This window comes from Schistocerca americana, chromosome 3 (genome assembly GCF_021461395.2).
Source record: "Schistocerca americana isolate TAMUIC-IGC-003095 chromosome 3, iqSchAmer2.1, whole genome shotgun sequence".
In the NCBI taxonomy this organism is placed as follows: Eukaryota; Metazoa; Arthropoda; class Insecta; order Orthoptera; family Acrididae; genus Schistocerca; species Schistocerca americana.
The window spans coordinates 907,750,650-907,771,544 of record NC_060121.1 but is presented as its reverse complement, the minus strand read 5'-3'; the positions used below and the strand labels follow the sequence as shown (position 1 = coordinate 907,771,544).

General features: G+C 43.2%; 1 protein-coding gene across 3 annotated transcripts; it reads left to right on the top strand.

Moving 5' to 3' along the window:
• The first annotated feature begins 1,769 nt into the window (after window positions 1-1,769).
• On the top strand, window positions 1,770-19,749 carry LOC124606723 (cuticle protein 16.5-like). Of its 3 annotated transcripts, none has more exons than XM_047138752.1 (2): window positions 1,770-1,924; window positions 2,416-2,956. In XM_047138752.1, the coding sequence occupies exons 1-2, from the start codon at window positions 1,808-1,810 to the stop codon at window positions 2,869-2,871; spliced, it is 573 nt and encodes a 190-aa protein (XP_046994708.1). In that variant the 5' UTR covers window positions 1,770-1,807; the 3' UTR covers window positions 2,872-2,956. The 3 variants fall into 3 exon arrangements, with proteins under 3 accessions (XP_046994708.1, XP_046994709.1, XP_046994710.1); XM_047138753.1 differs by lacking the exon at window positions 2,416-2,956 and adding an exon at window positions 19,241-19,749 and having other exon boundaries at window positions 1,861-1,924; XM_047138754.1 differs by lacking the exons at window positions 1,770-1,924; window positions 2,416-2,956 and adding exons at window positions 19,063-19,115; window positions 19,241-19,749.
• Window positions 19,750-20,895: the final 1,146 nt, after the last annotated feature.

The window sequence follows — 20,895 nt, the reverse complement described above, 5'->3', positions numbered from 1 at the left end:
GCATGGATGTGTGTGATGTCCTTAGGTTAGTTAGGTTTAACTGGTTCTAAGTTCTAGAGGACTAATGACCTCAGCAGTTGAGTCCCATAGTGCTCAGAGCCATTTGACACATTTTTGCAAATACACTATTAAGTCAAATAGCCTACGTCTTGTTGTGTAAAAAGCAAAGGGAAGCATGTGAGACATTTACAACATTGCGTTAAGACTGGGTCTGTTACACTCTATAACCTAATTTTAATATCGTATGATCATGACATGTTTCCTATTATACTGCGTTCTATTCGCTTCTTTACTTTTTACGCAAGATGACTTGGCTATTTGGCTAATTCCTATATTTGGGCTGTACAATGCTCAGGTATCTTATTCAGATATGTTAGCATTCTTGAAATCAGGCCTGAAGATAGTTATTACAGACTGCAATTAATTGCATGTTCAAGTTTTTTCGTTAGTATCTGGGAATAAGTATAAAGTAAAATTGATCAAGCGTATAGAATGCAAATGCCATCTGTGAACACCTCAGGTGTCCGATGAATTCTCAGAAACTGTTGTGGGGATTTCCAAATCGTCACGTTTCAGTGTGCCCGTTACTGGAAAAATTTGTTAACCTAAGAAGCGACTTTATTGACGAATTATCGTGTCGATTCATACGTGATACGCCAAGAAACATAGCAGCCAGCCGTTACGACGGTGAATGACTCACTGCACAGTCACCACAATCTAAAAACAGCGCCATTGCAAATCGTTTCTATCCGTTAATTTACGCTTTTAACGTTAAAAGTCTAGTAGGCAGTTCTTACTCGAGTAGATGTCTTTTCAGCTGTAAGGAGCACAGGCTATGGTGCACTGAAGGAGAAATACACGTGCGCGCGCGCACACACACACCCGCACACTCACAGACACACGTACAGCCTGCTAGGAGCTGTCGTAGCTAAGACTGACGTATTACTCACACCGACTACGTCGTTGAATAGTCGCGCATTCGCAGTGGGGCCGACATGTGAAATGACTGGCACGGAAATGAAGTCAGGTCGTGCTGATTGATGTAGTTGGTCAGATCATATTGCCCATGAATTCTTCGAAGCGAACTTAATCATATTTATACTGACTCGCTCTTCTCAAATAGCGTCTGAAGACTAACGCGCCACAAAATTTCCTATTACAAACACGAATAGGTCCCACAAAGAAAAATGATTGATTTTGTTTACTTGTATGGACAAACATGACAAAAATGTCGTAAGGATCGAATAGTTAATACTGATATGTATACCACTGCTCAGGCTCAATTAATATACACAAAAATCCACTATATCCTATGCCTGACACAATAGCGTATACTCTGCATAATCTCTATTCCTCAACTCCTTCACATTGCAGAATAAGTTTTATACTCTCTGAAACTATGTACCCTGTACGCTAATCATTTATGTAAGGACTGAATCCATGGCAGAGCCTTTTTTAATAGTATCTTTAAATGTATTACTATAGTAATGGCGTGTATCGAAGGATACGTACGCAGTGTGTCTTTCCATAGCGGGGAAGAGGAAAGCCCAATATAAACAAGATCAAGTTTAATCCTTGAGGCATCAACAAGGGTTCAATTAAAAAGTATTTGTGTACACGGCTGGAGACTTTTGTGACTTCAGTTTCGCAAATAAACGTCGCAAGCACTACAGCAAGATGTCCATCTTTTTTTCACGAATCGGCAGCTCGGCGCACCACACGGAACTAGGGCCGGTGGTCAAGAGACAACGCCCAACACAGGACCTCACGCAAGGTCAGGCCGCGAGGAACATGACTTTCACGTCGGATGCAGGTGACGCATGCTGGACAGCCTGTGTATATAAACCCTCGCGGTCCAAGGCAGAGGCACATTTCGGCAGCAGCAGTAGCAGCAGCAGCAACCCTCCCAACCATGAACACCCTGGTAAGTACAGCCACAGTAATGTCAAATTCATAAAAAATTATCTTTCTAAATTGCACTTCATTTTTTCGAATAGATAACACGTATAGGCAAACGGTCATCAACAGATGAATCAGTGCATCGTTTTACCTCAAATGGTACAGAAACGTACCGAGTCAACACCAGTATGGGCTTATCACGCCAAATAGTACATGATCGTTCCAATATGAGCTTTTACTTCGTACGATAATGTACTGTTTGACGTAATCGATGTATTAACTGATGGTGGCAGACTGCCGAAACGCGTTAGCCATTTGAAGAAATAAAATGGGATCTAGACAGACAACTTTTGTATAATGCATCATGATCGCAAATGTGTACAAAAACTTCCCGTCTTTCATTGGTAATGTCAGACACTATTACTCAATCACTTGTCAAGTTTCCGTCAAGTAAGTTTTCTATAAAACGAAATGAAAAGACGTAGCACTTTCTGACGAAATTTTTACGAATTTCAGATCGTCCTTAGCGCCATCCTGGCCGTGGCCGTGGCTAAGCCCGGCTACCTGGGCGCCGCCCCCGCCGCAGTCGTCGCCCCCGCTGCCTATGCCGCCCCCGCGGTGGTGGCCGCCCCCGTGCACGCCGGTTACGCCGCCTACGGCCCCGCCCCCGTCGCCGTGCGCTCCGACGGCTACCTGGCTGACACCCCTGACGTCGCCGTCACGAAGGCCGCCCACCTGACCGCCGTCGCCCAGACTCAGGCCCGTGACGCCGTCGTCAACGGCGCCGCCGCCCTGGCCGCCCACGCCGCCCATGCCTACGCCGCCCATGCTTACGCCGCCCCCGCCTACGCCGCCCACGCCTACGCCGCCCCCGCTGTGGCTTACGCCGCACCCGCTCCCCTGGCATACGCCGCCCCTGGCGCCCTCGCCGCCGCCGCCCACCTCCACGCTAAGGCTGCTCTCCTGGGCTGAAATGTCTCTGAACAAGCTTCCATCTATGAGATCTTCTTTATCTGTCGTGTATAAAAATTAATAAAAATTATAAAGTCACCAAATACTTAACTGCTTTTTCTCTTCGTTCCTGTTCCTATGTGATCCTTCAGCACTTCATATTTAGAATAACCGAGCTCTGAGACCTCTTCAGAGGTAGTGTAAGGAGAATTCGGGTGAAACTAGAGGCCTGATGATTTTATGCAGTCAGAGCAAAAGAAAATAATCCAGTTGTAGCAATATTATATTTGAAATTGCAATGAAATGAATACCCCCAGCTGCATACAGGCGTTGAAATAAGTCAGCAGGGACAGTTAACAATGTGTGCACCGACCGGGACTCGAACACGGGATCTCCTGCATTCATGGCACACACTCTATCCATCTGAGCCACCGAGGACACAGAGGATAGTGCGACTGCAGGAACTTATCTCTGGCACGCCTCCCGTGAGACCCACAATCCCAACTTATTGTCCCGCACTATATTCATAGTGCCTATGGTCATTATACTCATTATTCGCGGCTTTTTGCCGATTCTCGTAAGAATTCGGGCACCGTGCATCCGCACAGAAGAAGATGGTCAGTGAGCCTTATATATATATATATATATATATATATATATATATATATATATATATATATACTTACTTATCGCGAATGGACCCAGAAGGATCACGCAAAGCTTTCTGACGTCGTTTCTTCCATACTTCTTTCATTCGTTCTCCATGTTTTCTTTTTCTTTCTTCTGTCCATTTTGTTCCTGGTCTCTTTAGTGCTTCCTTCTCCGACAATACAATCCACTTTTCCACCTTATTTCTAAAAGTTTTTCTATCTTTGACATCTTTAAGTTCAATATTTGCTTTTTGTAAATCTAATTTTACTTGGCTAATCCATGGTGTTGTTGATTTGACTTTTTCTATGTAAGTGAGAATTCTGTTGGTGAGTCGTGTGGGGGGAAGTCTAGTGACATGTCCATAAAATTTTAATCTTCGCCTTCTTATGTCTGCTGCCAGGTTTGATATAGTTTCTGTGGTTCTTCTTGATTGTATCCGGTATCCTTCTTCTGTTAATTTTGGACCTAAAATCTTTCTCATGATTTTGCGTTCTTCTTTTAGTATTTTTTCTAAATCACATTTTGTGTGGAGTGTGAGCGTTTCACTAGCATATAGTGCTGCTGGCTTAATTACTGCGCAGTAGTGTCTGATTTTTGTGTTCGAGGAGATGCATTTTTTATTGTATATTTCATGTGTCATACCATATGCTCTCTTCATTTTCTGTTGTCTGATCTTCTGTGCAACTTTCTCTCCTCCGGTTGGCTCCAAAATTTCACCTAGGTATTTAAAATGTTTTACTCTATTTATTTTTCCATATTTTGTGTTCAAACTGTGTATATGGAATTTCGTACAGAAAAATTCTGTCTTTTGAAACGAAATTTGTAAACCTACTTTATCCGCGCATTCCTTAAGGATCTCTATTTGTTTGGTGGCGATTTCTTCATCATCTGCAAGTATGGCCAAGTCGTCCGCGAATGCTAAACAAGATATCTCCACGTTGTCTTTGGTTCTACCAAGATGGATTGGTATATATATATATATATATACGAAATAACAGATACCATCTGCAGAAATGTTACGACATGGTATTGATATCAGGAATATTGTGTTCAGACTTTGCTTAGAGTGATATAAAGCAATTCATACGACTAATAAACATTCACAATTTCAAACCACAAATTTGGGTAGGGAATCCTATTCTGTAGAAGAGACAGATAACTGTACTTCTGTAGGGACTAGTTATGTGCTGTCATCTATTGCACAATGTCTCTTCTTCTATTCGGCGCTTTTAACCTCATTCGTAATTTGGTCAGCGCTTTACCTACACCAAATAAAACTGTGTTTTGTATGCAGTTTGCAAGATGCTGTCTCGATTTAACAAAGTGAATGAATAATTTCCTACGAAGAATCAATTCCAGACAGAATGTGAGTTCATGAGCGTTGAATTCATCTTCTTCCAGTAATATGGTGAGTGTAGTGTTAGGTTATAAGAAAGAAAGCTGACCAGGTTGGAGAATAACGAATTGAAGAACATCGAGCGGTAGCAACAGACAAGTGAAACGATTAGTGGGTAACCGGAGCACTTTATTTTCGTTTTCACTAAACTGCTACAAACAGTTAAATTCCCATCAAAACTGGTAGATAACAGCCTCGGGTTTTGTGTCACGCGGTACTTTATATTCCGTCACACATTTATCAACATTTATTTAGTAGACTAGTTTTAATACGACAGAACTACAGGGGTTGGTCGAAAATATGGACACGTCGCTAGAAATTCATGCTTGAACATAATTGCAGAGCCAGCACGACGTGTGACGTATTTGACCAGGAACAGCGCCTGTCCAACGTCCTCAGGACGTTGGAAATGTCAGATACTGTGAGAAAAGTGGTCTGTGTAACTATGAGTGCATTATGTCGGAGCTAAGTTAATTCGAATGTGGGCAAATTGTTGGTTCACGGGCAGGTGCTTGCATAATCAAGGTAGCCATAGTGTTTGGTGATTGCAAAGGCACTGTATCGAACATTTTTAACGAATGCAGCGAGAGAGAGAAACGTCATCCGCTAAGCCACAACGCAGACAAATGTGTGTGTTGAGTGATCGTGGCGGACAGCCATTGAAGAGGATTGCGACGACAAGAGAACTACAGATGCAAAAGGCGTTGTAGAACTGAATGACGAACTTGCAAACGTTATTGTGACACTGTATTGCTAGGCCAACCGTGTTTTTTCAGGGGTGCATTCGGCCCTGACTGAATTTTTGAGCATGATAATGGGCCACAACATCGAAAAATGCAGCTACAGGAGCTCATGGAACTGGAGGGCATTTGGCGAAAAGACGTGGTGTGACAACAAAATAATGAGATTGATTTTCTTTGCAAGATGTGGCAACCCTGCTGGCTTCTGTAGGCCCAATATCATTGACCCTGGTCTATGAATTGCATCTAGTCCAAGCGCCACATCGATGCAACTGATCAGTCGTGAGTTGTGCTATAAAAAGTTAACGTATGTTTGTGTCTCTCGTCACGGAAATGGAACCGCATAATATAGCGCAATGGTATGCCATTTCTTTTCGCGTTAAATTGGATGAAAACGAGACGACAACTTACGATTGGCTTCAGAAGGCTTTTGGAGAGGAGGTTATGTCAAGAGCTGGCAATGGTGCTCAAAGGGATCTAAAAAAGCGCTCATGTCGAAGTCAAAAGTGAAATGAATGCTTGTGTGCTTCTTTTATTCCAAGGCAATTGTTCATAAAGAGTGGGTGCCTCCTGGGCAGGCAGTTGACCAATATTACTACGAAGAAATTTTAGAAAGACTTTGTAAAAGAGTTCTTCGTGCATGTGCCAACATTGCTGATAATTGGATTCTGTATCACAATAACGCATCATCCCATACTGCTCTGTCAGTACAGCAATTTTTAACCTCAAAACAAATTTTAATACTGCCACAGCCACCTTATTCATCAGATATCGCTCCGTGAGACTTTTTTCTATTTCCAGGAGTCAAAACGGCGGTCAAGGGACGCCATTCTCAAACTACAGAAGATGTCCAAAAAGCTGTGACGAGGGTTTTGGAGGATATTACAAAGGCAGAGTTCCAGAAATGTTACCATGAATGGCAGAAGTGCTGGAAAAACTGTGTGCAGTCAGAAGGGAACTACTTTGAAGGAGAGAACACTAAACTTGACTAAAACGGCAAGCAACATTTTTTTCACATCAGTCTCATTACTTTATTGCCACACCTCGTAGATCTCAAATGGTTCAAATGGCTCTGAGCACTATGGGACTCTACTGCTGAGGTCATTAGTCCCCTAGAACTTAGAACTAGTTAAACCTAACTAACCTAAGGACATCACAAACATCCATGCCCGAGGCAGGATTCGAACCTGCGACCGTAGCGGTCTTGCGGTTCCAAACTGCAGCGCCTTTAACCGCACAGCCACTTCGGCCGGCATCGTAGATCTCATGGAGCACGTGTGGCATGGTCCGGAGCTAGTAGTCTAGGGGCTAGTGTTACTGCCTCTGGATCATGGGATCCTGAGTTCGATTCCCAGCCAGGTTGGGGATTTTCTCTGTCCTGGGTGTTTGTGTTGTCCTCATTATTTCATCATCATCCTTCGTGACAGTGGCCAGATTAGATTGTGTAAAAATTGGATTGTGTAAAAACTGCGCTGATGACCATGCAGTTGAGCGCCGCACAAACCAAACATCATCATCACGTGCGGAATGCATTGGGGAGATGTATTGCAGGACATCCACATGCTCCAACTACCATCCAGCAGTTTTTAACCGCGCTGGTAGAGAAACACCACAAGAACTGTTTACCAACCCCGTGGCCAGCATGGAAGCACGTTGGAGTGCATGCGTTTGTGTCGGTGGTGTCGGTGGTGATCACACACCCTAGTCAAGACCATATCCCGCCTGTTGTAATGTCCAGGGGACCACTATAACACTAGAAGACTTCACTGTAGTTATTGTCTTTGGATAATTCATTCTCGTTCTTCTCATTTGTTTATGTATTTAAGGTGTTTTCTTTACTACACTATAGCAGTTCTTTCCAGTTATGGTCCGAGTTTCATCGAGTACTGACCCGTCATGCTAACGTTACTTTCCTCCTTAAGTTTTGCATACCAGTGTGTTTCTGAAACATCCTGTATTTTTGGTCATAAACTTTTACAGACTAAATATTCCTAATCTGCTTCTATATCGTGTTAAATTTTCCACCAGCTTTGGATACCTGCCTTGCTATTTTTCACTTAATGTTGTCACTATTCCCAATGAAGATAGGTGGATGCGATGTGCATGTAGAGGTAAGCATATTATTACAATTTCACAAAAATTAGGTCATTTATTCAAGAGAAGGTCCTTCACACATCGAACAAGCCAGTAATGCATTGCTCCATCTCTGGCCCTTAAGCAAGCACTTATTCGGCTTGGCATTGATCGAGGGAGTTTTTGGGTCTCCTCCTGAGGGATATCGTGCCAAATTCAATTCTGTTGCCACGTCAGATCGCCGAAATCCCGCGCTGATTGGAGGGCCCTGCTCATAATGTCCTTGATGGGAATTTAGCAAGCACATACTCTAGCCTTGTGCGGGCGGGAATTATCTTGCTGTAATGTAATCCAGGATGGCCTGCTTGAAGAGCAAAAGATGGGGCGTATATTACGTTGCTCCGTAATAATGGCGCAGATAACAACCAAACGTGTCCTGTTACGACGTGAGATTGCATGTCAGATCATCACTCTTGGTTGTCGATCCGTAAGGCTGGCGACAGTCTGGTTGGTATTCCACCGCTGGTGATGGGGGTTCAGTCTGAAGCCGATCACTGAAGAAAATTCTGTTCGTGTCAGTGACATTCCAGGCAGCTGGATCGGTACTGTGACTTTTTTTTCTTTAAAAAGATGTGGACCCTCTCCCACATTGTTGAGATTTGGTGAGATGTGAGACAGTCCGCCTCCTCCCCTTTCCGTCACCATAGTCTGGGTAAACGTAAAAATGAATTGTGTTTAGTTGTTTTAGACACTGATGAAAACACTTTAACTTTAATAAAACAATGTCTTATTTATAAATTGCACTAAACGGTGTTTTTAACACGTGACTAAAATACTTTATTTTGAATACTGTGTGTATGTATGTAGTACCCGGACGGACATCTACAAGGGGCAAAGTCCCTCCACCAAAGTAGTATCATTTCAGAATAAAAGCAGTTATGATTGCGCAATTAAATAGTATCAATGACGCGTTTCATCCTTTTGGAGCATCATCATGTTGCCTAAACGTAGCTAGGTATGTAACCCAGCTATCATGGAGTCATATAAATCGGAATATGGGCATTAAAGTAACTGGATATTTAATCCATTCGTAATAAAAAAAATACAAACGCATGGTGGACCTTGAGAGCACCAAATGACTCCGTAATAGCTGCATAAATTAGGACCGCGCTTACAGAACCCGCGGTATGAGCCTCACAGAACACAAGGTCCGTTTGTCGTGCACACCAATATTACTGTGTTGACACAGTACAATATTTCCAACGAACACTGTTTTTATTCTGAAATAATTCGAAACTGGTTGCTATGGCACCCTACCACAGTGGAATGAAAATTTAAAAAAATATATATTATTAACCATTTTGACGGAAATGTAAAAAATCGACATTTCATAGGTACATTATATAATAATATTAAATGATATTGAACCTTTACTTATTTTGCAGATGAAAAACTTTCTTTCAACTGTATGAGTACGTAGCTTTTCAGTCTCTTGATTTGTATGATCGATAAGAGAATTCTTGTCAGTGAACTTCACCTTCTCTTTCCTCCACAAAAGATTAATTTCTTGCTCGCACATGTGTTTACGCTTGTCTGCATGCCGCTTAATAAACACTTTGTAAATTTGTAATACAAGTTCATCCTGTATAATGGATACATTTTTAACTGTTTTAATACAATATCGTGACTATATATTCGTTGCAGAATATCACGACTGACTTCCTGACACGAAGTAATTTCCACCGGCTCGGCAGAGAACTTGAGCGGAACTTTCGTCAAACCAGGAAATCCCACGGTATCACAGTTATAACGCATTCAGTGTAATTCAGAGAGGTCATTAAGGTTGGGGGGCACTCTAATACTGATTAAGCTGGGAATTTATTATTTAAAATTTTTTGTCCATTGTAAGAAAGTGTATCGGCCTCACTGCCTTACATCTGCCAGAACATCTTTCCTACCTTCCTAACCTATGTACCTTACTAGACTAGTGTCCCTAGAAGAAAGGATGACTCAATATTTTCGGACGTTAGGCTGTTTTTGCTTAGTCTGTTACGGAGCCTATCATTGATTTCTTCTCTCAACTTGGTTAAGCAATACCTGGAGACGTAATCTTTAACCACTAACTCTTTCGAAATGTTCGTTGCAGTTATTTTCCAATTACTACAAGTACCCAAAACAGCCTCAGACGAAGGTTAGAAGAAGTACATTTTGAGGAAACGGCTTGGCTATAGGCCAGCGAACTTTTCAAAAATCAGTCTTTCACTTTCAGACGGAGGAACTGCTATTTCTTTTAGAATCACTGGCCAGTCTCTGAGACCGAATCCCGGGTTCGATTCCCGGCCGGGTTGGGGATTTTCTCTGCCGGGGGACTGTATGTTTGTGTTGTCCTCATCATTTCATCATCATCATCATTCGTGACAGTGGCTCGATTGGATTGCGTAAAAAATTGGACTATGTAAAAAAAATTGGGACTTTGTACGGGCGCTGATGACCACGCAGTTGAGAGGCACAGAAACCAAACATCATCATCATCATCATCATCATCTGAGACCGAAAATATTCAAGCAACAGAGAAACCATGGGTTCTACTACAACAGAAGTAAGAACGTTACAGCAGACATTTGTCCGAAAAAAAAAATCTTTCGCAATATTATTTCAGTTATACGGTGACGAGTCACCGCTGATTTCAGTATGACATATTTTCCTGGTTGTTTGAGACGCTTTCACTAAGTCACCGAATGACCGGGCTCAAATTTTATCTATGGCCTAAGTTAAATAGAAATACAATACTACTTCAGCAGGTTACATGTCACAGTTTATTGTAGACTCATGCCGGTAAAAGGAGGTGTTTCACGCATCATGTTCACATTTGGATGCAGTATTGAACTCGTATATCCTAAGAGTTACGGCACACCATCTCGTAGATCTTGACATGTCTGTATAATGTGCTGCTCAATTTCTGCAACCATATCAACGGAAGAGCCGTACGCTGCACTTTTGAGATGACCCCAGACGGAAAACGCCAACAGATTGAGGTCAAATGATGTCGAACACTGTGCTACGTTTCCAGTTGGATCTATTCATCTTGAATCGTATTACATCAGCTGCAAAATGTGCTAATGCCCACATTTTCCAGCCTTTTACTCTGTGTGAAAACTGAGCCCAATTTAATGGGGAACTTTTGCAAAACGTTTACGCTTCAAATACCTTTTTACATACTAGGTCAACATTTCATACTACTTTGTATCTTATCCATCAGCTTCTGCTGTATTAACGAAATAATAAGCAACCAGTTGCATAAAAGAAGTATGAGAAACTAAATTACTTTTATATAATTGGTTGCTTATTATTTAGTTATATTTCATACTGAATTCATCAGCGAAACGATTAAGGGAACAGTGGACGAAGAGGTGTCGATGTTAACTATCAGATGATAGGCTACTCAAATGAACTGCTAAGAGATAAAATAAATGTTTTACACTGTGTGACCAAAAGTATCCTGACATCCCCAAAAATAAACGTTTCTCATACTAGGTGCATTGTGCTGCCACTTACTGCCAGGTAGTCCATATCAGTGACCTCAGTAGTCATTAGACATCGTGAGAGAGCAGAATGGGGCGCTCTGTGGAACTCACAGACTTCGAACGAGGTCAGGTGATTGGGTGTCACGTGTGTCAGACGTCTGTAAGCGAGATTTCCACACTCCTAAACATACCAAGGTCCACTGTTTCTGTTGTGATAGTGAAGTGGGAACGTGAAGAACCACGTACAGCACAAAAGCGTAGAGGCCGACCTCGTCTGTTGTCTGACAGAGATCGCCGACAGTTGAAGAGGATCGTAATAGGCAGACATCTATCCAGATCATCACAGAGGAATTCCGAACTGTATCAGGATCCACCACAAGAACTATGACAGGCGGGAGGTGAGAAAACTTGGATTTTATGGTCGTGTGGCTGCTCATAAGCCACACACCACGCCGATAAATGCCAAACGATTCCTCGCTTGGTGTAAGGAGCGTAAACATTGGACGATTGAACAGTGGAAAAACGTTGTGTGGAGTGACGAATCATGGTACACAATGTGGCGATCCGATGGCAAGGTGTGGGTATGGCCGACAGTTGAAGAGGATCGTAATAGGCAGACATCTATCCAGATCATCACAGAGGAATTCCAAACTGTGTCAGGATCCACCACAAGAACTATGACAGGCGGGAGGTGAGAAAACTTGGATTTTATGGTCGTGTGGCTGCTCATAAGCCACACACCACGCCGATAAATGCCAAACGATTCCTCGCTTGGTGTAAGGAGCGTAAACATTGGACGATTGAACAGTGGAAAAACGTTGTGTGGAGTGACGAATCATGGTACACAATGTGGCGATCCGATGGCAAGGTGTGGGTATGGCGAATGCCCGGTGAACGTCATCTGCCTGCGTGTGTAGTGCCAACAGTAAGATTCGGAGGCGGTGGCGTTATGATGTGGCCGTGTTTTTCGTGGCGGGGGCTTGCACCCCTTGTTGTTTTGCGTGGCACTATCACAGCACAGGCCTACATTGACGTATTAAAATCGTAGACCAATAGATGAATACACTAAGGAGATTCAGAAGGATGTAGGCTGCAGTACGTACTTGGAGATGAAGAAACTTGCACAGGATACAGGAGCATGGAGAGCGGCATCAAACCAGTCTTTGGATTGAAGACCACAACAACAACAAGCACCTTCTTGCTTCCCACTGTTGAAGAGCAAATCGGAGACGGCGATTGCGTCTTTCAACACCATAGAGCACCTGTTGATAATGCACGGCCTGTGGTGGAGCAGTTACACGACAATAACATCCCTATAATGTGCTGGCCTGCACGGAGTCCTGCCTGCATCCTGTAGAAAACTATTTGGATGTTTTGGAACGCCGACTTCGTGCCAGGCCTCACCGACCGACATCGATACCTCTCCTTAGTTCATGACTCCGTGAAGAATGGGCTGCCATTCCCCAAGAAACCTTCCAGCACCTGACTGAACGTATGCCTGAGAGAGTGGAAGCTGTCATCGAGGGTAAGTGTGGGCCAACACCATCTTAAATTCCAGCATTCCTGATGGAGTGCGCCACGAACTGGTAAGTAACTTCTAGCCAGGTGTCCGAACACGTTTGATCACATAGAGTATGTCAACGTATTTGCATTGTCAGACAGCTGAGTCCACATCCTCCTGGTGTCCAACGGGCGTTCCAAACCATCTGATGAGGATGCTTAGGTATCAGAAATTCATTTCGGAAGCTACAGTAGGTAGTTTATTACCGTGTACCATGGATTGTTTGAACGATTTTTTAATATCGAAATCGTTTCGAGTGTCCAGGGTGTGTATACATTATTAGTTTTAATGTCATTGCACATATCTTTCAGTTCTACTCAAGTAACTAAACCAAAAAGCTTGTTTCCAGCAAATATTTTGTTGACACCCACCTACGTAGGGAGAAATTATCGTCGTATAAAATAAGAGAAATCAGAGCTCTAACGGAAAGATTTAGGTGTTCCTTTTTCCCAGGCGCCCCCAGGAGAGTGGAATGGTAGAGAAGTAGTATGAAAATGGTTCGGTGAACCCTCTGCCAGGCACTTAAGTGTGAATTGCAGAGTAACCATGTAGATGTAGATGTAAATGTAGATGTGAATATGTAATAGTCACTCTGTTTTGGGTGTTCTGCAGATCCGGACATATTGTACTGTATATCGGGCGTAACTTATTTGTAAATATGTGATACACTGTCTAGTGAGTACTGGAAAGCCGGACATGTGTATCATATTTCGGAATTTCTATGTAAAAGTTACCATAAAATTAGGACAGGTATGTTCACATATATTATATAATGTTAAGACAGAGATTTAGGAACCAGATTTTAAATTTTAAGACATTTCCAGGGGCAGATGTGGACTCTGACCACAATCTATTGGTTATGAACTGTAGATTAAAACTGAAGAAACTGCAAAAAGATGGGAATTTAAGGAGATGGGACCTGGATAAACTGACTAAACCAGAGGTTGTACAGAGTTTCAGGGAGAGCGTAAGGTAACAAATAGCAGGAATGGGGGAAAGAAATACAATAGACGAAGAAAGGGTAGCTTTGAGGGATGAAGTAGTGAAGGCAGCAGAGGATCAAGTAGGTAAAAAGATGAGGGCTAGTAGAAATCCTTGGATAACAGAAGAAATATTGAATTTAATTGATGAAAGGAGAAAATATAAGAATGCAGTAAATGAAGCAGGCAAAAAGGAATGCAAACGTCTCAAAAATGAGATCGACAGGAAGTGCAAAATGGCTAAGCAGGGATGGCTAGGGGATAAATGCAAGGATGTAGAGGCTTATATCACTAGGGGTAAGATAGATACTGCCTACAGGAAAATTAAAGAGACCTTTGGATTATTTCAACGATTTTTTAATATCGAAATCGTTTCGAGTGACCAGGATGTGTATACATTATTAGTTTTAATATTATTGCACATATTTTTCAGTTCTACTCAAGTAACTAAACCAAAAGCTTGTTTGTTTCCAGTCTGTCGGTTTTTAAATAAAAATTCGTCTGTGTAACAGTATAGGGTGTCCAGAAGAAATGGTTTTTCGTTAGATTTACAACTTGCTTCGCTTCTCAACACACATTTTATGTTATAGGGCGAATTATGAAAAACCTTTGTTGATGCACATTGGACTCTCTTCAGAGGCACTTACAGCTTTAATTATAGGTAATTATTACTGCTAGTGTTGTAGGTATGGACACCAATATTCTTCTCAAATCGTGGTTCATCAATTACGACACATATTCTGTATCATATACAGAATATAAAGATGCAGTTAAATGCTTCTTTCAAAAGGTGTCTACAAGATGACTACAGGTGAACACATATTATTCTTACTGTTCGCTTTCTTGCAATTAATAGTTCCGTTATAAGTTATGAGCTAAGCCAGAAATTTGTAGAATAAGACACTATTCAGAGGAAAAATGCTAAATATGTTAGGACACGACACTTTTGTTCCCAAGACAGGAAAGTATTCGAAGGGCAAAAGTAGCTGAAATTGACTGTACGAGCAGCTAAGCAACACCCTTCCACATGTTCGATATGCACACTTGTGGAAGGGGTAACGTGTGCCGTGGTGTCTCGTTTGGACACTCGGTTATCGCTGTAAAGCGTGCTCTGGACGTTAATTCAAAAGATTTCTGGCTGTGTCTGTTCTACCGAAGGCTACTGGCATCTGGGGCAAAAGTGGCGAGGCCGACGAGCTATTGGGGGGGAGGGGGGGGGGCGGTTGCCTAGGCCGAGGGCAGCTGGTGTTCGAGGCCAAGTGTCGGTGGCTGAGTCCGATGTTATAGTTGGGAGGTTGGGTGAGGGAGGGGGGGGGGGAGGGGGTCAGCCATCAGTCAATTAGGGTGAATAGGACACTGTCTTCAACTATTGAGTTCGTCCATTTCCGTGGGACCTAAGTACTCGTAAGGTGTCAGGCAAATCCAACACCTTCCATGAAAACCCTGACATGATAAGCAAATCCAGTAGTATGTCACATATCTCCGAATAAATCGTGACATTAAATTAACCAAAGTATTACGAGTAACGAGTGAGCAAATGGAATACCAAAGACTAACACAAGAATGCATAAATGCATGTCATACCTTCCCACCGCGGGACAGACGCAGTTCCGAGGGGAGAAGCGAGAACAGAAGCCGAGAGCAGAACCGTGTTAAGCTGGAAGGCTCTACGATAAGGGACGGACGGACACCTACGTCGCCAGCTAACCACTAGGACGACACCACTCACAAGTTTTAGCGTGAGACTTTTTCGAGTCTCTGTCACGTTAGGACCACCGCCCAGCCCATGTTAAAAGATAGAGCCCTCCAGAAGAACAGTATAGATCTTACGATAACGCTAAAAGGACCACACCAACTGCAAGTTTTAGCGTGAGACTTTTTCGCGTCTCTGTTACGTTGCAAACTTTAAAAAACATTGCCCCACCACGAAAAGTATAACGTTTCTCATTGGATAGACAGAAGTTTTGTAGGCGGAGCTTAAGGTTAACATTGAGACCCTGATTGGTCAGATGAAAACGCAGCCAGATAGTTTTTTTTTTAAACCAACTTCGGTAAATTGCAATAAGGAGAAGTTACGGTAGTTGGTCCGGAGACGGCGAGGTGAGCGGAGCTGTGCTGCCCGCCGTCCCCTGACGAACACCGACAAGGTAATGAACGCACGCGATGCCGCATAACAGCGCATAAAGCTTCACTCAGAAGTGCAGAAGTCCCATCTGTTACATCCCCTCTTTGCGTAATACTAGTGTCGATCGTCAATTAAAGCTCATGGTGTACACATTTGCCACTTGAAGTAAAAATCTGAAACGCGATGATTTTTCTGTTATATAGTTATTGAGAAGCCACATCAGCCACTGTAATTTACGACAAGTTAGATAAATAATTAAAGATAATAGAGGGTCACTGTAGACCATTTTGATAGTTTTCTCTTTTGTGAAACTTAATTTAAACCTAGATATTATAGATGTGATATGACATAGGACACCTTCGATCCATTGTAGAACTTGGAAACCCATTCAGGGAATATTCGTTCACATTTTTGTTGAACGCAGTTGGTTTTCAACCATCCTGTATTAAAACATTTCCTTTTATCAATAGTGCAATTTATAAACGATGTTTTGTGAGTAGAATAAAATTTCCAATGGTAAACATAACTGCTTTTTCGACGTTATTTTACCAGCTACCTAAAAATAGGAAAGCCTTGAACCCCTTCCACTAAATTTAGTTAGTATTAAGATTCCTTTACAGGGAGTGCAGTGGAGCTGATGCTGAAACCATTAAGTATTTGGTTATATCATCGCTAGTCTCACTGAACTCTTCTGAATTCTACATGTCATGTGTGGTCTGACGTCTCCTTACCAGCAACAGGTCCCAGGTACAAACTAGACAATTCCCTAAAAAACACGCTCAGAGCGTCGTTGCGCGAAAGTGGTAGGGAGACACGATATAGAACAAACAGACACCACGCAGAATGTTTAGATACTTGTCTGACTGGATCTATAACCAGGCTTTGGACGTGTAAGTGAAGTTCCGGACACCACATGGGTTAGAGGCTCATCTTCGTGTGGAGTGTAACCTTGGAACGGTTATGAGCTAGTATGAGAGAACATATCTCTTCTAACCGATCAGTACAACTGGTATATTGAATAAACTGCCTGTTGTTGGGAAATGTTTTCCTGTTTAATTTGCAGAACACATCCCAAATGTGCTAGCTCGTATTGAACAGCCTCACCGCGTGCCACAAATGGCACGTTGTATACCAAAGACGGTGCGCAGCCGTGCACCTGAGTATATCAAAGTTACTTCATAAGACATTTCCGTGGAACAGGATAACCAGTGGTGCCACAGAAGCAGTCACTCACTCGTGCATATAATCAACATATTTCACGCAAATTACGTAGGATAAAAATGCCGATCACCCCATGCTGAGAAGAATCGATCTTTTCGACTAACCTGCGGATGACCGTATCGATTCAGAATCCCTCTTAAACGTACAAAAAGCTGAAACTAAAAGTGAATTTGCTGCCTGCCCTTTTTCATGTCTCCGTTGCCACACGATCTCCAGTAGGAAGACGCCCGACTGCAACAGGTGTTGAACAGAAAGCTGACTAGATACTGTCTGTATCCGAATGATCGGGAAGTTTCTTAATTCCAGGAAGATGCTGGCTGTGAACTGAACACGGTAGATATGAGAGAGAATGTATGTCGTTAGATGTTCCACGTTTGTGCTGACATTGATAATCTTAAAATCAATAATTACATTTCAGAAGTACTCTTCCCTTTCTCCCTAAGCCTTTAATCCACCACATCTCTCATCATAATGCCTGATTAAGAATTTCGTCATCTTCTATCTATACAGTCCATCTCAGTGTCACTTACAGAAGGAAAAGTTGCAGACTACAAGGAAAACTGAAATATAATGACACTTGGAGGAAAAACCAGCAATTTATTGGAATAACAGAAGCGATTAGGCACGCACAAGATAGTTTGAGAAACACATAATATGGAGAAGCTTACCACATCACCGACATGTATTTTTTAAAACTGGGCGTTACAAAGGAATTCTAGTTTCGACAGTAGCTCCTTCCAAGGTGTATTTAAAAACGTACTAGCACTCCAGAATTGTATAACAGCCGAATTACAAAAGCCTGCACAGCCGTATTGGAGCAGTATTTTCCAAAATAACAGTAACTGTCGGTAAGTATCAGGACACGCCAAACTTGTCACACAAAAATCTTTCATAAGCATCCGTGTATACCACAGTCGTCAAAGTGACGATCTAAAACATAAAACCCACAGAGTGATAATGATTGGGATTGTTAGAGCAATAACACACAAATAAAGACCACAATAAAAATTTGTTCTTGTTGTTGTGGTCTTCAGTCCTGAGACTCATTTGATGCATCTATCCATGGTACTATACCCTGTGCAAGCTTCTTCATCTCCCGGTACCTACTGCAACCTACATCCTTCTGAATCTGCTTGGTGTATTTATCTCTTGGTCTCCCTCTATTACTTTTACCCTCCACGCTGCACTCAAATAGTAAATTGGTGATCCCTTGATGCCTCAGAGCCGGCCGCGGTGGTCTAGCGGCTCTAGGCGCTCAGTCCGGAACTGCGCGACTGCTACGGTCGCAGGTTCGAATACTGCCTCGGGCATGGATGTGTGTGATGTCCTTAGGTTAGTTAGGTTTAAGTAGTTCTAAGTTCTAGGGGACTGATGACCACAGCTGTTAAGTCCCATAGTGCTCAGAACCATTTGAACCATTACATACAGCTGCTTACGGTACCGTTACATTGATGGTGCCTTATTTGTGTTCGCTTTGACAGTTACATCTTTCCGTGCACTCTTGTACACATGTGACGGTAGCATAAACATGTACACTTTATTAAATGATTTTGATTACGGTGTGTTTTTATGTTTTTAGATGCTTTTGATAATGAATCCCGTTTGAAATTAGAAGTGTTTCATGAAGTACAATTTTGAAGTACAGCCTATTGGAACGATATGATTCCTCAGATTTTTTGAGGTTTTGGTTGCCACCCATAAGGAGCTGAAAGACTGGTAGCCAATCATAAGAAGCTGAAAGACATTACACCAGTGATACAGCATATTACCGCTTCTCTCAGCCGAAATCGGCAAGTTTTTGTAGCATGCGTGACTAAATCCGGCAGTTTCGAGCCAACGCCCAACACAGGACCTCAGGCAAGGCCTCGGCGCGAGGAGCAATGCTTTCACGTCAAGTGACGCCGGTGTATATAAACCCGCACCGTCCACTACTGAGGCACATTTCGGCAGCGGCAGTAGCAGCAGCAGAAACTCGCTCAACCATGAACACCCTGGTACGTACTTGCCGTGGTGTTGTTTCACCACTCACGCAGACTGAAAATCCTTTGCTGGTACATTCCTGTAACATTATACTATTAGGAAGATAAAGCGTTGCCTGAGATTACTTCTCGCATTTCAGATCGTCCTGAGCGCCGTCCTGGCCGTCGCCGTGGCTAAGCCCGGCTACCTGGGCGCCGCCCCCGCCGCAGTCGTCGCCCCCGCGGCCTACGCCGCCCCCGCGGTGGTGGCCGCCCCCGTGCACGCCGGCTACGCCGCCTACGGCCCCGCCCCCGTCGCCGTCCGCTCCGACGGATACCTGGTGGACACGCCTGACGTCGCCGTCACCAGGGCCGCCCACCTGACTGCCGTCGCCCAGACTCAGGCCCGTGACGCCGTCGTCAACGGCGCCGCCGCCCTGGCCGCCCACACCTACGCTGCCCACGCTTACGCCGCCCCCGCTGTAGCGTACGCCGCCCACGCTCCAGTGGCGTACGCCGCCCCCGCCGCCTACGCTGCGCCCGGTTCCCTCGCAGCTGCCGCCCACCTCCACGCCAAGGCTGCTCTGCTGGGCTGAAATGTCTGATTAATCTTCCCTTCATTACTTCTCTATCTATGTCGTATAAAAATAAATAAAAAATCAAAAAACAAGTTCTGTGATTCGTTATTTCCTTTCCCATTGTCATTCTGCAACAACTAATACATTGTCTTAACATCACGCTACAAACTCACGAGTTTCCTAAGATGTTGGCTGTTACATTTTTCTGTTCTAGGAGCACTGTTTTTCTTGATTTGTATCCGTAATGTGCCAGAAATCACAACAGATGAGTCAGGCAATATTTCATTTTATGAATGACACGAGTTTCGTACATTCTTGGAATGAAACGTAAATAATTTAGCAATTATCGAAGTGGCGACTTCAAGAATGTGGTTCGCAGAGGGTACATGGTCTCCTAATTCTAAGAACTCAAGTCTCGTGCTATTAGGTTGTTGCGTGTTCATAGTGTTTTAGCTTTGGATGTCGGTATTCCGGCTGCTATGGGATTATTTATTGATTGTCATTTCTTATTTGTAGTTCACTGCTGCTCTTAGAGTTTACAAAATGGCTCTGAGCACTATGCGACTTAACTTCTGTGGTCATCAGTCGCCTAGAACTTAGAACTAAGTAAACCTAACTAACCTAAGGGCATAACACACATCCATGCCCGAGGCAGGATTCGAACCTGCGACCGTAGCGGTCGCTCGGCTCCAGACCGTAGAGCCTCAAACCGCACGGCCGGCTAGAGTTCACATATTGTCATTTTGACAGAGATAGTGAGTGGACGCTAGAAAATGCAGTGTCAAGTACGTTTCTGATATACTCAAAATTGGTTCAAATGGCTCTAAGCAGTATGGGACTTAACATCTCAGGTCATCAGTCCCCTAGACTTAGAACTACTTAAATCTAACTAACCTAAGGACATCACACACACCCATGCCCGAAGCAGGATTCGAACCTTCGATCGTAGGAGTCGCGTGGTTGAGGACTGAAGCGCCTAGAACCGCTTGGCCACAGCGGCCGGCTTCGATATACTCTTCTGCCTGAGTTCAATAGAGCGGAGATAACCAGAAACATTTGTACCGTGTATGGGGATAATACCATTGGTCAGAACACGGCAAAAAAATGATTTTCCCGTTTTAAAGAAGGTCGTTTTCACGTTAGTGGCTCTCCATTTTCAGGAAGACCTTCGACGTTTAATGAACATCGTTTAAACACGATAATCCACAACGATCCAATTCAGTTTACTCGAGAAGTGG

Bases quoted from the DNA above. Each gene is read 5' to 3' on its own strand.
- LOC124606723 (XM_047138752.1), top strand. From the start codon at position 1,808: ATGCAGGTGACGCATGCTGGACAGCCTGTGTATATAAACCCTCGCGGT. The intron at 1,925-2,415 runs GTAAGTACAGCC...TACGAATTTCAG, and splicing joins TCCCAACCATGAACACCCTG to ATCGTCCTTAGCGCCATCCT.